At 37.1% G+C, this 17,620-nt stretch overlaps 2 protein-coding genes across 5 annotated transcripts in view; one reads left to right on the top strand and one right to left on the bottom strand.

The window, feature by feature from the left end:
* PATE2 (prostate and testis expressed 2) overlaps nt 1-17,620 on the top strand; it is a 100,964-nt gene that overhangs the window by 66,680 nt on the left and 16,664 nt on the right. For 2 of the 4 annotated variants that reach the window (XM_017892346.1, XM_017892345.1), the window contains exon 1: nt 15,128-15,218. The exons of the other annotated variants lie outside the window; for them this stretch is intronic. In XM_017892346.1, coding sequence (XP_017747835.1) covers nt 15,207-15,218 — 12 coding nt within the window. In that variant the 5' untranslated portion in view covers nt 15,128-15,206. Of the gene's footprint in view, nt 1-15,127; nt 15,219-17,620 lie in introns of those variants that run through there. 4 annotated transcript variants of the gene reach the window in all.
* Nucleotides 10,531-14,080, bottom strand: PATE3 (prostate and testis expressed 3). The gene is made up of 3 exons (XM_017892350.1): nt 13,997-14,080; nt 12,623-12,745; nt 10,531-11,649 (listed from the first exon to the last, which is right to left on the bottom strand). The coding sequence occupies exons 1-3, from the start codon at nt 14,043-14,045 to the stop codon at nt 11,525-11,527; spliced, it is 297 nt and encodes a 98-aa protein (XP_017747839.1). The 5' UTR covers nt 14,046-14,080; the 3' UTR covers nt 10,531-11,524.

Here is a 17,620-nt window from a genome sequence, read left to right as displayed (position 1 = left end):
AAAAAAAAAAAAAAAAAAAAAAAAAAAAAAAAAAAAAAAAAAAAAAAAAGATAATGATAGAAAGATTCACAAATCTGAAGAATTAAATGAACATCAGATCCACAAATTCCAAAGAGCTGTGATAAATACAAAAAACCTTCTATGACCACATTGTAATCAAATTCTCAAGTCAAAGACAAAGAGAAAATTTTGAAAGCATTCAGAGGAAATCAACTCATCACATAGAAGGGATCCTTTGTAAGACTATTAGTGATTTCTCAGCACAAAACTTGCAGGCCAGGAGAGAGTGGGATGATATATTTAAAATGCTGAAAGAAAAAAAAAGTACTTGTCAACCAAACATACTATACTCAGCAAAACTGTCCTTCAGAAAGGAAGGAGACATAAAGACTTTCCCAGAAACAAAAGCTGTAGGAGTTTATCACCACTAGACCTGCCTTAGAAAAAGTGCTAAAGAGCGTGCCTTAAATTGAAAGAGGATACTAACATCATAAAATCATATGAGAATATAAATCTCACTATAAAGGTAAGAATATAGTCAAATTCACAATACTTTAATACTGTATTAGTAGTACATAAATCACTTTTAACTCTAGTAAAAAGTTAAAAGACAATGATGTTAAAAACAGCTATAACTATAATAATTTGTTAATTAATAAACAATATATAAAATGTAAATTGTGCATCAATAAAATATAATGTGAGGGAAGAAGGTAAAGTGTAGAGTTTTTGTATGCAACTAGTTCAGATTTAATCTGATTAAAATAGACTGTTCTAATGATAAAATGTTTTATGTAAGTCTTGTGGTAACCAGAAAGAAAAAGTCTGTAGTAGATTCACACACACACACACACACACACACACACACACACACAGACAAAGATAAAGGGATCAAGGCATATCACTACAAAAAATCATCACATCATGAAGAAAGATAGGAAGATAGTACAATATGATGTTTGGATATATGTATAAATTGTGAAATAGTTAAATCAACTAACTTATCTACCTCATATACTTGTTATGTTTTGTCATTAAAACATTTAAGGTCTACTTTTAGCAATTTGTAAGTATAATATACATTATTATTAACAATAGTTACCATGCTGTACAATAGATCTCTGGAATTTATTCATCTTGTCTGACTGACATGTTGTAACTCTTTGATGTTTCCTGAAGCCAAGATTCCCCACACAGACTGTGATTGCACAATCGTAGAATTTGTGCATGGGATTTCTCTCAGATCTCTCAGTGTTTGTCTGCACTGTTTCCTTTGCTGCAGTGTCTTTTATCTTTAAATAAAGATCTTATTAAGTATGCTCTATGAATTTGTATGTTCCACAGAGAATAAGTGTGTTCTATGAAGTCTGGTGGTTCTTTCAAATATCTGAACTTGAGAAACCTTCGCAATGCCTCAAAGAAATACTTGATAACTTCCAAAAATAGAATTAACATAAGCAATATTCACTTACTACAGTGCGATAAACTAGTTGCTAAAAACCAATCCAACAAAGCACTGCAAGCTGGAAATGTAGCAACATACTGTTTAGTAACTGTTACATAAACAGAAAAATTTAAGACAAAAGTGAAGAACTTCTTAATAGCAAGTATAGGGAAACATAAAATATCAGAAATTGTAAAATATAGCCAAGGCATTTTTCAGAGAAAATTCATAGTATTAAATATACATAAAAAGAAAAAAGAAACAACCAATACACCCAACTCAAAATAGTAGACAAAAAAACACAAAGAAATAAGAAAGAAGAAAAGGCATAGCAAAGTAGAAACTAAAATTTATAAAAAGTAAGAAACTAAATCATATTACCAGAGAAAGTCACCTTCACTAGGGGAAGACAGAAAGGCAATAAAAAATAAAGAGGAGACCAAAAAACAACCAGAAAATAAATAACAAAATGGCAGGAATAAGTCCTTATCAATAATAACATTGACTGTAAATGGACTAAACTCTCTGATCAAAAGACATATGGTGGCTGAATGGATGAAAATACAAGACTCATTGATCTGTTGCCTGCAGGAAACACTTCACCTACAAAGACACACATAGACTGAAAACGAAGAGATGAAAAAAGATATTCCATGCCAATGAACACCAAAAAAGAGCAGGAGTTGCTGTACTTATATAAGACAAAATACATTTCCAGATAAAAACTAGAAGAGGCAAAGGAGAAGTGATATCATTATATCACTGTATAATGACAACAAGGTCAAGTCCACAAGAGGCTATAATAATTTTAAATATTTATACACCCAACACTGGAGCACTCAGATATATGAAGGAAATATTATTAGAGTTAAAGAGAGAGATAGACTTCAATACAATAATAACCACAGACTTTAACACCCCCCTTTCAGAACTGGACAGATCTTCCAGATAGAAAATCAACAAAGAAACATAAGGCTTAATCTGCACTACAGACCAATGAATCTAGTAAATATTAACTTCATCTAAGAGTTGGAGAATACACATTGATCTTCTCAGCACATGGATCATTCTCATCATATGTTAGGTCACAACACAAGTTGTAAAACATTTTATAAAAATGAAATAATAGCAAGCATCTCTGACCACAATGGAATAAAACTAGAAATCAGAAGAGGAAAGTTGGAAACTATACAAATACATGGAAATTAAACAATATGCTCCTGAATTGCACCTAAATGACCAGTGGGTCAATGAAGAAATTAAAAGAAAATTGAAAATATCTTGAGACAAATAGAATGGAAGCACAATATACCAAAACCTATGGGATATAGCAAAAGCAGTACTAAGACAGAATTTTACAACTCTAAGTGCCTACATTTAAAAAACCTTCAAATGAACACTCTAACAATTCATATTAAAGAATTAGAAAAACAAGAGCAAACCAAACCCAAAATTAGCAGAAGAAGAGAATTAATAAAGACCAGAGTAGAAATAAATGAAATTGAAATTAAAAAATACAAAAGATTCATGAAACAAAAAGTTGGTTTTTTGAAAAGTTAAACAAAATTGACAAGCCTTTAACCAGACTAAGAAAAAAGAGAGAAGATTCAAATAAATAAAGTTGGAAATGAAAAAGGAGATAGTAGAACTGATACTGCAGAAAATGAAAGGATAAGGGTCATCAGTGGCTAACAGGAGTAACCATATGCCAATAAATTGGAAACTCTAGAAGAAATGGACAAATTCCTAGATACATACAACAAACCAAATTGAATCAGAAGAAATCCAAAACCTGAACAGACCAATAATAAGTAATGAGATCAACGTAATAACACAAAGTCTCCCAGTAAAGTAAGGAATGAGATCCAACATTTTTACTACTGAATTATATCAAACATTTAAAGAACTAATACCAATTCTACTCAAACTATTCCAAAAAACAGAGGAGGAGGGAATACATCCAAACTCATTCTATGAGGCCAGTATTATCCTGATACCAAACCAGAGAAAGACATCAGAAAAACAAAACTACTGGCTCACATATCTGATGAATATTTATTTAAAAAAAAAATCAAGAAAATACTAACAAACTGAATTCAACAACACATTAAAATATCATTGATCACGATTGATATGGTTTGGCTGTGTCTCCACCTAAATCTTATCTTGAATTGTAGTTCCCATAATCACCATGTGTCGTGGGAGGTTCCCAGTGGGAGGTAATTGAATCATGGGGGCAGTTACCTCCATGCTGTTCTCATGATAGTGAGTGAGTTATCCTGAGGTCTGATGGTTTTATAAGGGGATTTTTCTCCACTTCAGTCTGCACTTCTCCTTGTTGCCACCACGTGAAGAAGGAGAAGAAGAACATGTTTGCTTCCCCTTATGCCATGATTGTAAGTTTCCTGAGGCCGATCAGCCCTGCGGAATTGTGAGTCAATTAAATCTCTTTCCTTTGTAAATTACCCAGTCTCAGGTATGTCTTTATTAGTAGCATGAGAACAAACTAACACAGTAAATTGGTACCAGGTAGTGAGGCATTGCTGTAAAGATACCCAAAAATGTGGAAGTGACTTTGGAATTGGGTAACAGGCAGAGGTTAGAACAGTTTAGAGGGCTCAGAAGAAGGCAGAAAAATGTGGGAAAGTTTGGAACTTCCTAGAGACTTAGAGGACTCGGAAGGCAGGAAGATGTGGGAAAGTCTGGAACTTCCTAGAGACTTGTTAAATAGCTTTGATCAAAATGCTGATAGGGATATGGATAATAAAGTCCAGGCTGAGGTAGTCTCAGATGGAGATGAGGAATTTGTGGGAACTGGAGTAAAAGTCACTCTTGCTATGCAAAGAGACTGGCAGCATTTTGCCACTGCCCTAGAGATCTGTGGAACTTCAAAGTTCAGAGAGATGATTTAGGGCATCTGGCTGAAGAAATTCCTAAGTGGCAAACCATTCAAGAGGAAGCAGAGCATAAAAGTTTGGAAAATTGTCAGCCTGATAATGTAATAAAAAAATTTCTGGGGAGAAATTCAATCTGGCTGCAGAAATTTGCATAAGTAATGAGAAACCAAAAGGTAATCTCCAAGACAAAGGGAAAAATGTCTCTAGGGCATGTCAGAACCCTTCATGGCAGCCCCTCCCATCACAGGCCCAGAGGCTTAGGAGGGAACAATAGTTTTCTGGGGTGGGTCTAGGGACCCCTGCTGTGTGCACTGCATCCCAGCTGCTCCATTTGTGACTAAAGGGGACAAGTTACAGCTCAGGCCATGGCTTCAGAGGGTTCAAGCTCTAAGCCTTGGTAGCTTCCACGTGGTGTTGGTCTGGCAGGTGCACAGAAGTCAAGAATTGAGGTTTGGGATCCTCTGCCTAGATATCAGAGAATCTATGGAAACATCTGATGTCCAGGCAGAGCTGTGTTGCAGGGGTGGAGCCCTCATGGGGAACCTCTGCTAGGGCAGTGCAGAGGGGAAATATGGGGTTGGAGCCACAACACAGAGTCCCTACCTGGGCACTGCCTAATGGAGCTGTGAGAAGGCCACCATCCTTCAGACTCCAGAATGGTAGATCTATTGACAGCTTGCACCATATGCCTGGAAAGTCACAGACACTCAACACCACCCTGTGAAAGCTGCTGGGAGGGGGGCTGTACCCTGCAAAGCCACAGGGTCAGAGCTGCCTAAGGCCTTGGGAGCCAACCTCTTGCATCAGCGTGGCCTGGATGTGAGACATGGAGTCAAAGGAGATCGCTTTTGGAACTTTAAGGTTTAATGCCTGCCCTATTGGCTTTCAGACTTGCTTGAGTCCTGCAGCCACTGTGTTTTGGCCAATTTCTCCCAAATAATAGTGGTTTTGAGGAAACTCAAAGAAATTCAAGATAACAGAGAGAAGAAATTCAAAATTCTATTAGACATCTTTAACCAAGAGACAGAAATAATTTAAAAGAATCAATTAGAAGTTCTAGAGTTGAAAAATGCAATGGACATTCTACAGAATGCATCAGAGTCTCTTAATAGCAGAATTGATCAAACAGAAGAAAGAATAAGTAATCTTGAAGACAAGCTATTTGAAAATTCACGGTCAGAGGAGACAAAAGAAGAAAAGAATAAGAAAGAAGGATTTCTCCATTAATTCCTATACCTTCTTTAAAGTCAGAATAGGTATCTTAGTTACTGGCAGTTTTCAGGTTTTTTTCTCCCTTGGTGATGATATGTCATTCCATCAGTGAAAAAATAATTTTCTCCCAGGGGTAAGAAAGGTATCCTAGTAATACATTATCATCAATCATTAAACAGTAACAGTCTTGACACTTATCTTAAAACCACCCATCTCTTATAACCAGAAAGATTATCTTAGACTGTCCTTCACATTATACTTTACTTACTGCCTTGTGAGAATAAGAGTTGCTCACTGTGTTTATTTGCTGTCCTTCATATTCTCTATTGCACTATTGGTGTATAATGTGAAAAATAATTTCATTGAATATTATTTGAAGTATTACAAAAGGCAGCTTGCTTTTTAATCTATGCATCTTTGGATTTTTTGAAGAAGAAATTTAATTATTTGGTGTAAAAAGGAACTATTAAAAGAGTTGGAAACTCTGCACCTGTGTATTTATATTTTTTAGCAATAAAGCAGCATGGGCTGAGAATGCAAAAAAAAATAAAATAAAAAAATAAAGAATGAAGCATGCCTATAAGGTGTAGAAGACAACCTCAAAAGGGCAAATCTAAGAGTTATTGACCTTAAAGAGGAGGTAGAAAAAGAGACAGTGATAGAAAGTTTATTCAAATGGATAATATCAGAGAACTTCCTGAACATAGAGAGATTAATATTCAAATACAAGAAGGTGATAGAACAGTAAACAGATTTAACCCAAAATCCCAAAGGTCAAGGATAAAGCATGAATCTTAAAAGCAGTAAGAGAAAATACACAAATCACATACAATGGAGTTCTAATATGTCTGTATGCAGACTTTTTAGTGAAGAATTTGCAGACCAGGACAGAGTCCTGGAGCATGAAATATATAAAGCAAATGTTATTAGAGCTAAAGAGAAATATCTCAATAAAATCATAGCTGAATACTTCAACATCCCTCTTTCAGCATTGGACAGATCATCAAAACAGAAAATTAACAAAGAAACATCAGACTTTATCTGCACTATAGAACAAATGGATCTAACGGATATTTACAAAATATATCATCCAACAGGTGCAGAATACACATTCTTCTCAGCACATGAATCATTCTCAAGGATACGTCCTATGGCAGGTCACAAAACAAGTCTTAAAACATTCAAAAAAGTTGAAATAATGCCAAACATCTTCTCTGAGCAAAAGGAATAAAACGAGAAATCAATAACGAGGAATTTTGAAAAGTATACAAACACATGGAAATTAAACAATATACTCCCAAATGACCAGTGGGTCAATGAAAAAATTGAGAAATTGAGAAATGTCTTGAAACAAATAATAGACAATATACCAAAACCTATGGAATACAGTGAAAGCAGTACTAAGAGGTGAACTTATAGCTGTAAGTGCCTACATCAAAAAAGAAAAAAAAACTTCAAATAAATGACCTAATGATGCATCTTAAAGAACTAGAAAAGCAAGAGCAAACCAAACTCAAAATTAGTAGATGAAAAGAAATAATGATCAGAGCAGAAATAAATGAATTTGAAATGATGGAAAACAATACAAGAGAGCAATGAAACCAAAAGTTGGTTTCTTTAAAAAGATAAACAAAATTGACAAACTTTTATCCAGACTAAGAAAAAAAGAGGGAAGACCCAAATAATTAAAACTAGAGATGAAATAGGAGACATTACAACTGATATCACAGAAATTCCAAGGATCATTAGTGGGTACTATGAGCAATTATATGCCAATAAACTGGAAAATCTAGAATAAATGAATGAATTCCCAAGCACATACAACCTGCAAAGATTCAAACATGAAGAAGTTAAAAACCTGAAGAGACCAGTAAAAAGTAACAAGACCAAAACAGTAATTAAAAGTCACTCAGTTAAAAAAAGCCCAGGACTTGATGGTTGCACTGCTGAGTTCCACCAAACATTTAAAGAACTAATGTCAATTCTACTCAAACTATTCTGAGAAATAGAAGAGAAGGGAATGGTTCCAAACATATTCTACGAAACCAATATTACCTGATACCAGAACCAGACACATCAAAAAAAGAAAACTGTGGGTTAATATCACTGATGAATATTGGTGCAAAATCCCAAACAAAATACCAGCAAACCTAAGTCAAGAATACATTAAAAAGATCATTCATCATGACCAAGTGGGATTTATACTAGGGATACAAGGATGCTTCAACATATGCAAATCAATCAATGTGATACACCATATCGACAGAATGAATGACAATATGATATTTTCAGCTGATGCTAAAAAGCATTTAATACAGTTCAACATCCCTTCATGTTCAAAGCCCTCACAAAACTGTGTATAGAATGAACATACCTCAACGTAATAAAAACCATATATGACGGACCCACAGCTAATATCATAAAAAATGAAAAAAAAAACCTGAAAATCTTTCCTCTTAGATCTAGAATGCCCATTTCACCTCTGTTATTCAACATAGTACTGGCATTTCTAGCTAGAGCAATCAGACAAGAGAGGAAAATAAAAGGCATCCAAATTGGAAAGGAAGAATTCAAATTGTCCTTGTCTGCAGATGATATGATCTTGTAGTAGGAAAAACCTAAAGACTCCACCAAAAAATAGAACTAATAAACACACTCAGTAAAGTTGCAGAATACAAAATCGACATTCAAAAATTAGTAACATTTATGTATGTCAATGGCAACCATTCTGGGAAAGGAATCAAGAAAGAAATCCAATTTATGATAGCCACAGAAAAAATTAAATACTTAGGTATGAACTTAACCAAAGAAGTAAAATATCTCTACAACAAAAACTATAAAACACTGATGAAAGAAATTGAAGAAGACATTAAAAAATTTAATTACATTTCATGTTCATGGATTATAAGACTCAATAGTGTTAAAATGTCCATACTACCCAAAACATTCTACAGATTCAATGCAATTTTTATCAAAATCCCAATGACATTCTTTACCAAAATAGACAAACAATACTAAAATTTACATGGAATCAGAGAAGACCCAGAATATCCAAAGGTATTCTGAACAAAATGAACAAAACTGGAGGAATCACATTACCTGACTTCAAATTATAGTACAGAGATATAGTCACCAAAACAGCATGGTACTGACATAAAAACAGACACACAGACCTAGAACAGAATAGAACAGAATACATAGAACACACAGAACAGAATAGAGAATTCAGAAACAAATCCACACACATACAGCAAACTTATTTTTGACAAAGGTACCAAGAACATACACTGGGGAAAAGACAGACTCCTCAATAAATGGCACTGGGAAAACTGGATATCCATATGCAAAAGAATGAAACTTGACCACTACCTCTCACCATATAGACAAATCATATCAAAATGGATTAAAGACTTGAACCATTAGATGAATGTAAGGGAACTTTTAGGAAATTCTCCAGGACATTGTTGTGGTCAAAAATTTCTTTGGCAATACCATATAAGCACAGATAATCAAAGGAAAAATGGACAAATGGGATAACATCAATGTAAACTTCTGCATATCAAAGGAAACAATATTAGCACAGTGAAGAGACAACCCACAGAATGGGAGAAAATATTTCCAAACTACCCATCTGACAAGAGAATAATGACCGGGATATATAAAGAGCTCAAACAACTTTATAGGAAGAAATGTAATAACCCAGTCAAAAATGGGCGAAAGATTGGAATAGACATTTCTCAGAAGAAGACATGCAAATGGAAAACAGACATATGAAAGTGTTCTGAACATCACTGATCATCAGAGAGATGCAAATCAAAACTACAATGCGATACCTCATCCCAGTTAAAATGACTTATATCCAAAAGACAGGCAGTAACAAATGCTGGCATGGATGTGGAGAAAAGGGAACCCTCACACACTGTTGATGGGAATGTAAATTAGTACAACCACTATGGAGAACAGTTTGGAGGTTTCTCAAGAAACTAAAAATAGAGCCACCATATGATCCAGCAGTCTCACTGCTGGGTATATACGCAAAAGAGAGAAAATCAGCACATTGAAGAGATATCTGCACTCTTTGTTGCAGCCCTCTTCCCAATAGCCAAAATTTGGAAGCAAGCTAACTTTCCATCAATAGATAAATGGATAGAGAACATGTGGTAAATATACACAAGTGAGTACTATTCAGCCATAAAAGAAGTGAGATCCAGTCATTTGCAACAATGACAACAATGGATGGACTGGAGGTCATTCTGTTAAGTGAAATAAGTCAGGCACAGAAAGACAAACATCACATGTTCTCACTTATTTGTAGGATCTAAAAATCAAAACAATTGAATTCATCATGAACATAGAGATTAGAAGGATGGTTACTAGAGGTTTGGAATGATAGTGGGGAGTTGGAGGGGAGGTCGTGACGGTTATTGGGTACAAAAAATTGAATGAATGATATTTAGTATTTGATAGCACAACAGGCAACTACAGTTAGTAATAATTGCGCATTTAAAAATAACTAAAAGAATATAATTGTTTGTAACACAAAGGATAAATGCTTGATGGGATGGATACCCCATTCTCCGTGATGTGATTATTGTGCTTTGCATGCCTTTGTGAGAATATCTCATGTACCCCATAAATATGTACACCAACTATGTACCTACTAAAATTAAAATTTTAAAAATTAAAACAGTATTATGGTGAGTAAAAGAAGCCAGGTTTAAGTGAATAGTTTCTGTGTGATTTCATTTATAATAAGTTCCAGAACAGTCATAATTGTTTCCTGAATATAGAAGTGCAATGCTAATTACCAATCCCAAGCAAGGACTCCCACTTCCTGGAGAATAACAGGAATCCGCACTCTGCCCGTCACCAGAAACAGGAGTCCCACTATATCTTGGGCTACTATTTAGTTCCATCATGCTTTAGTTACCTATTTGTCTGAGTTCGATGAGACAGAACACGCCAACACACAACAAGTTATGTGAAGTCTGTTTATTACTTAAAGATGGGCAGCAAACAACAGACAAATCTCTTTGAGCCAGGCCCCCAAGTCTCAAGAAAGCTGTATAGGGTAGATGGTATTTTGACTATGTTTGCCTCCTTTTGCTGAGGGATCCTGAAAGGCAGCTCACCCTAGATTATATGCCTCAGGTGTCATCTGACACATGGGGCAAAGCTTCAAAGGACCTCCTGCTTCTACAGGGAGAGTTTGTGTCGCAATGGGGAGGTGATAATGGAGGTGGGAGGTGATAGTAAAGGTGAATGGCAAAGGAGGAAAGGAAGAGAGAAGGTTTAGGAATGGGAGGGGAAGAAATGAGAGTTCTGATGCACCTTGAATGTACATCTCAATAGGAGTAGTAGCGGCTGTGTAAGAGCTCAGTGATTGTCACAGAGGCCAGGAAGTCCCTTGTTTGCTATCTCCTAATAACAGTGTAAGGATGTAGTTTGTAAATGCCAGGAAAATCACAATGACTGAGTTTGAAGTGGGCACTGCCTGCCGGTAGAAATAACTTGGTGTCCGTAGAGAAAAATCTTCAGTATCTGTCATCCATTTTCTTGCTATTTCTGCTTAATCATTCTCCTGACACATGGGAATTTTTGATAAAATATTGTGAATTTTTAGCTGAAGGCTTTCTGGTGTACCTGAACTAGTTAAGCCAATTAAGGTTCTAGAATGTCCCTGCTTTAGATTTTACTGCACAGGAACTCTTGGGGCAGGTTTCTTGGAGTATGGCAATGCCAATATTCCCGATAACAGGAGAAATCCATTGTTCAGAACCACTATTCTCTGACTGAGGGAGAAGCCAAGCTGAAGACACCAGAAAGGATGACACTAGCTTAGTCTTCTTAGGTTAACGAGAGGGCAGGGGTATTGTCAGGACAGACACGAAAGGAAAGCAAGGGCTTCAGAGTGTGAAGGATGAGCAACATTGGGGACATTCCAAAGCGAGACCTCAGGAGGGCAAATATCTTAGAGTTGGAAGTTACAGTAATTGTGGTTGCAGCATGTATGAACATAAGTCCGATTCCCGATATCAAATGTCATGTCTCTGCAGAATTTCTGACACACCATGTATGATATCTGCAGAGTATTGCCTAAAATAGGAAAGAACCACAGAAAATAAGCATTTGATTTAAGCTCTCCAAGGTGAGTAAAACCCAGCACTAGTTCTGTTGGTGAAAATTTAATCAGGCATCAGGGTAGGTTGAGGGATGACTTCCCAGCTTATACTCCCTAAAAGCACCCAGGCAGGGAGCTACAGAGGTCACTGGTCAGCTGCAGGGGTTGTTTGCCTGCAGTCCCTGAAAATCCTCAACTCTGTGTAGCTGCTTCATTTTTCTCTCTTGCTAGATTAGCAACTAGTGATTTAGTGTCTTCAAAGTCAAAATCAGTTTGGTCATTAACCAGCCCCTCTTCATCCTCTCCTTCCGCCACACTTCTCAGCTTTTGGTAATCATCACTCTAGTCTCATCTCCATGACATTAACTTATTTTTTAGCTCCTATACATGAGTGAGAATATGTGATATTTGTCTTTCTGTGCCTGGCTTATTTCGTTTAATATTATGACCTCGAGGCTTACCTGTGTTTCTGCAAGGGACAGAATTTCATTTATTTTTATGGTTGAATAATATTCTATTGTGTGTATATACCATATTTTCTTTATTGTATGTTTCAAAATAGCTAGAGGAGAACATATGGAATGTTCTCAATACAAAGAAATGATAAATGTTTGAGTTGATTAATATCCCTATTACCATGATTTGATCATTACACATTGAAGGCTTGTATAAAAATATCACATGTACTCATACATATGAACAATTGTTATGTGTCAATTACCAAAAAAAAATCTGGTTGGTCAGTTTTCTTGGAAATATAGAATCCCAACTTCTCCCTCCTGTCTCATTGACCGAAATCATCTTCTGTCTGTATGCACAGGGACCTGTGCTACCATCTGTGCTCAGGGGCAGTCTGCATTGGTTCTTCTCTTGAGATGTGAAATTGCTGAAGCACTATCCTAAGGATTCTAAGAATCTTACAACACCTTCCTTGACCCTCTAACTTACCCTGGTAGATCTTTAAGAGCATGCATGCCTCGTCCTTCTGAGCAGTACAGGCACCAAAGCCTCTTCTGCAGCGGTCTGTCCGTGTGCGAAGGTGGCATGTTATGCACCGAAGTGATGTCACTGCTGCAGAGAACACAGAGATGGTGTGAGACCAGGCAAAAGTGGGGACTTGGAATGGAGCTGGAAATATTCGATGGAGGTGGAGAATGAATAGTGGAGAGGGCGGGCAGATGAAGAGCTCCTGGTTGGGGTATTTAGGCAGTAAACAGTTGGAGCTCTTATGAACTCCTCATTTCAGAGTTTTAATAAAAATAAAATGTCACCATATGAATAAAAGGATTCTGATCCCAGCTTTAGCCCTTTTAACCTGGATAACTTTAAGCAAAAAGTTCGCCCTCACGTCACTGATTTCTCCAGCTTAAAAATGGTGCTATGAATGCTAGCCTGGCCTACTACAGATATGAGTGTGATAAGGAGAGTGAGGGCTTTAAAATATTTCACCCAAGCTATTGTTACTATTACTGGATTTCTAACATTTGCCATTGTTTTGTGTTGTATATTGCTGCTTGGATATTGTTAGGTGATATATTCTGTTATTTTGAGCTTCAATCTGAATCTACGTAAAGGCAACATCAATAGTAGTACCATAAGTGACACTTTTATGAGGTTCTGTGGGGTGAGCTATTCAAAATACAGGTTTAATTTTTAAAAATATTCCTGGTCCACCTGAATGAGAAAGGAAAGTAGCAATGATTGAGCATCCCATTTGGGCCATGTTCACTCAAGTTGCATCTGATTTAATCCTCACAAAAGCCTTGTAAGCAGGCACCATTGTCCCCATTTCTTGAATGAGCAACCAAAGATACAGAGAGTTTGAGACTGTGACCACAAACCATGAAAAAAAATCTGTCTGATCCCAGAGCATTCAGTACTTCCTCTCATAGAATTACTTGTTGTAACATAAAGTCTCTGAAAAGGATATCAAAAGCCATTGTTCAGTCCTAAAATAAACTGAAAATTATTCATTATAGACTGACATCTCCCTCAACAAATGGGATATAGGTTTACAAATAAAAAGGATGCCCTAAGGAAAATCTTGCCAGGGCTTGGGACTATGGGGAATGGTAGGGACCGAGGGAGAAAGTGGGTTAAAAGGGCAGGACAGAGGCCTGCCCACCTGGAGGAGAATGGCAGGAGGTTGAAAAGGATGGAAGACTTGGCAGGGAAGGCAAAGGAGCTTTCTGGAGGCCGGCTTCCCCTGGCTCATAAAAGTGGCCAAAGCTCAGCCCTGCATGGACGCATACTACACCTGTAGTTTCCCTGGAGCTCCCTAGATCCTGTCTCTCAAGTATACCCCTCAAGTCCAGGACTCACCCACAATGAGGCAGCACAGGGGGAAGAGGAACAAGAAGTGTTTGTTCATCCTGACCCGGAAATCTCTTGTGCAGGAAAAAGACGCTAGGGGCTGCAAGCACAGGTCTTTAGGCTCCAGAGAGGAAACCTTCTTCATCATAGGCTAGTGATTATTCATGCCTGGGGAGAGCCAGTCACACAAGGTTTCCTCTTGGAGCTCCAGTTCATTGGCTGCCCTCCTCATGGCAGAGAATAAAGAAAATTAATAAATGTTGAGGTTTGCATGGAGCTAACCTTTTAAAAAACATATGGTTTTGATATTATTATTCTTATCCCAATTTCACAGAGGAGGAAACAGGTTTGTTGAGGTTCCAGAAGCTTATCCCCGGTCACATAGCCAGTGACTGATAGTGCTGGTACTCGAAGTATGACTTCCTAATTCTAGAGTCCACACGTTTCACCGCCGTGATTCAATGCCTCCCTGAGATTTATTCATGCATTCAACAAATGTTTGTTGAGAAATTGTATATGCCAGCACAGTTACATGAGTGACACCAAGCAATGAATAAGGCAGACAAGCTCACCTGGCTCCTCACATTATGGGTAAGAAACCAGAGAGTGAGAGAGGACAAGATATATAGTCTGTGACCAAGCTTGACCTTCCACCTAGAACATTTGATTCTCAGTCCCGAACTTTTACTTACAAGAAATCTGTCCTTCAAGGCCAGGGACTATTTACTTTGTGGAGCCATTAAATCCTCTCTAGAATTATTCCGTGACTTGATCTTTAGCAAATTTATATTTTGAATCTGGCTAGTTTTTTGTTCATAATTTAAATGTCTGTCTTTATGAAAGCTAACAGTTAAGATTCACTATGGGTAAAGTACTGGAAAACCATGACCACTCCTGGCATTCTAAGTCTCCTAAACCACCAGCCAATGGCTGATGGCACTTGGTTAGAGATACTAGAAATATTCCATACTAAACTGCTTTAACAACATGTTCTTTAGTTGTAGGAACAATATGATCATTGAAACATATTGAGTCTGACATTTTTTAGACATCAGATGAAGATTGGGTAAAATATGATCTTTTGTTAAGTGTCACAAAATTTACAATGTTTCTTCTCTATGAACAGAGTATGGAGCCCACCTTTGCCTAAGAAGAGAGCAAGAAGTCTTAGAGACTTACACAAGAGGGAACTGGTTCCTTTGAAAGAATTGATTCCGGAATGGAGAGTAAGGTTGTGAGGCCTTTGGATCTAGTTTTCTACTCTACCATGTTTTAAAAGAGGGTGTTGAACACTGGATAGCATTTTTCAGAACATTCCCAGGCTTATCAAGAAGACAAACTTCTGAGCCTTTGGAGCCTGGGCTTACCAAGTTATTAGGGCATTTCATTTGTCACTTGCTTTCTCTGCTTTATCCTCTATTTAAAAATTACCTGCTGGGTATAGTGTTCATTCTTCAGGTGTTGGATACGCTAGATACGCAAACTTCACCATGCGATGATCTGTCCGTATCATAAGCCTCTGTATGTACTCCCTGAATCTATAAAAATAAAAATTAAACATAAGAAAATAAAGAGAGGGAGCAGCACTAGAATCAGAGCAAAAGAAGCAGACATTCTAGGTTAAACTGAAATGGATTTGCAGTTTCTTTTCTTCCTTCAAGTTTCTCCTTGGCAGATGCCTTCTGAGAGGCCAATTGTGTTGTGAATCTCCATTGTACCAGTTATTTCCAGTTAAGATTGTAGAATTTTGCAACTCTACCCAAATGTTGGAGTCCTCTGACCTACTTCTCAGCCTCCCACAGTACCTCATCCATCACATTTTCTCTTGAAAACAACTTCTTTCTTCATTTATCATGGGGTAGGAGAGAAGGTGTTAGAACCTATTAATAGAGGTAGTGTGGCACAATGGAAACAGCATTTTCCTGAGAGTCTGGAGACCTGTGCCTGATCACTAGATAACTCATTGTGTCTTTAGCAAGTCGTTTATCTGTAATATCAGGTTTTAATCATTTTAAGGACCCTTTAGAACTTTAACATTCTGTGGTTCCATGACATACATCATGAAGATGGGTAGCAGGTTCTGTTATTCTGAAGTTCCTAGCACTCTGCTTGGCACATGGTATCACTATCTGTGATGCCACTGCCATTGGCCACAGCACCCAAATTGATGTGCCCCCATGCCTAGAAGGCCCTCCACTCTGAATAGATGCTATTTGTTCTGCTCTGAGGAGAGGAACCAGAACATCGTGTCTTCGTGTTCATCGTCTTTCTTGGCTCTCTTGGCTCCAGGGTGGGTGACTGAGATCTTCGTGATATCACAGATGAACAGTCCAGTGAACTTGTCTTTCTAAGTGCTGCCTTTTATTTTAGGGGAATGGACTTTGGCATAGAGTCAGGGATCAGGGTACTTTGTTCCTGGGTTCCCAGGGGCAGCATTGGTTTTCAGTGTATATGAGGAACAGAGTAGGAGATTATGGCGCTTTAAAAATATCTGGTGGAGGAGTGCCTACTTGCAGGGCCCAGGAAAAACACCTAGAGTATACATCTAGCCCTTCCTACCTCCAGTTGCTGGTGGAGAGATAGGTGAAGGAAAAAGAAACAAAACCAGCATGTATTGAATGCTTACTATGTGCCATGCACAAGGCTGGGCCCTTCTACATAGATTGTCTCATGGAGCCCTGGTGACAACATGGTGATGAAGTGTATATCAAGGAGCAAAGCTGGAATTCAAACCTAGATCAGTGTCACTAAAATTCACGTTTCATTCATCATATTGCTGTTAATATGATGCTTCAGATGAAAAATCACAAAGTATAATAAAAGTTGCAAAAGCTCTTTCAGAACATTTATGAACTGATTTTATACATGCAAGTATCAGACTTTTTTAGCTCCTTACCTCTGTTCCTGAGCAAGGTTTACCAATATAGGTCTAGTGTCCTCTTAGTTTCATGAAGTCCATGAACTCTGATAGATAAATGTATATTTTTATTTTTTATTAACTTCTAATTGATGTGAATAATTTCTTTTTCTACTGAATATTGTCAACAAACTATGAGTATTAGCAGCGCCTGAGACTTTGTTACCAACAGAAATAAGTGAAAGATCAGGAATTAGATGATTTCATTTGCATCTTTGAACTTGTTAGGACACAAAGGTCATCCTGGTTTTATTTCTGTGAAAACATTCTTGTGAATGGAAGTGTGAGGCCAGATAAAATGAAAGAGCATCTTATTTCTGCATGTGCTAGAAATGCATTCAGGATGTGGGTTATTTTCCTGATAAGAAAGCTCAGTTTGAAAAAAGAAATGGCACATTTTGAAATGCAGTTTTGCTGTTTTTACAAAACCCTTTTCTTGTGGCTTCTCATACATTTTACCAGCTTGCTAAATGAAAGATGTTCCACGCGATGAGCAAATTTTAGTAATCTATGTTAGAAAGGGTTTGTGGACTGCAACAAAGGTACAATTTATTATTCATTTTCCTTCTCAAACAGAATAGTTGATTTTTTTATTATATACTTTAAGTTCTAGGGAACATGTGCACAACGTGCATGTTTGTTACATATATATACATGTTCCATGTTGGTGTGTTGCACCCATTAACTCGTCATTTACATTAGGTATATCTCCTAAT

The sequence above is a fragment of the Rhinopithecus bieti genome, unplaced genomic scaffold, assembly GCF_001698545.2.
Source record: "Rhinopithecus bieti isolate Rb0 unplaced genomic scaffold, ASM169854v2 scaffold_20150, whole genome shotgun sequence".
Classification (NCBI taxonomy): domain Eukaryota; kingdom Metazoa; phylum Chordata; class Mammalia; order Primates; family Cercopithecidae; genus Rhinopithecus; species Rhinopithecus bieti.
Note: the sequence above shows the minus strand (reverse complement) of the source record. Positions and strands in the feature narration are given on the sequence as shown.

What these genes read in the sequence shown, in the direction of transcription:
- PATE3 (XM_017892350.1), bottom strand. Translation starts at nt 14,045, where the DNA reads ATGAACAAACACTTCTTGTTCCTCTTCCCCCTGTGCTGCCTCATTGTG. An exon ending in CCTGTGCTGCCTCATTGTGG is followed by an intron (nt 12,746 to 13,996) that starts GTGAGTCCTGGA and finishes TGTTCTCTGCAG; the next exon opens with CAGTGACATCACTTCGGTGC. An exon ending in GCTCTTAAAGATCTACCAGG is followed by an intron (nt 11,650 to 12,622) that starts GTAAGTTAGAGG and finishes TTCCTATTTTAG; the next exon opens with GCAATACTCTGCAGATATCA.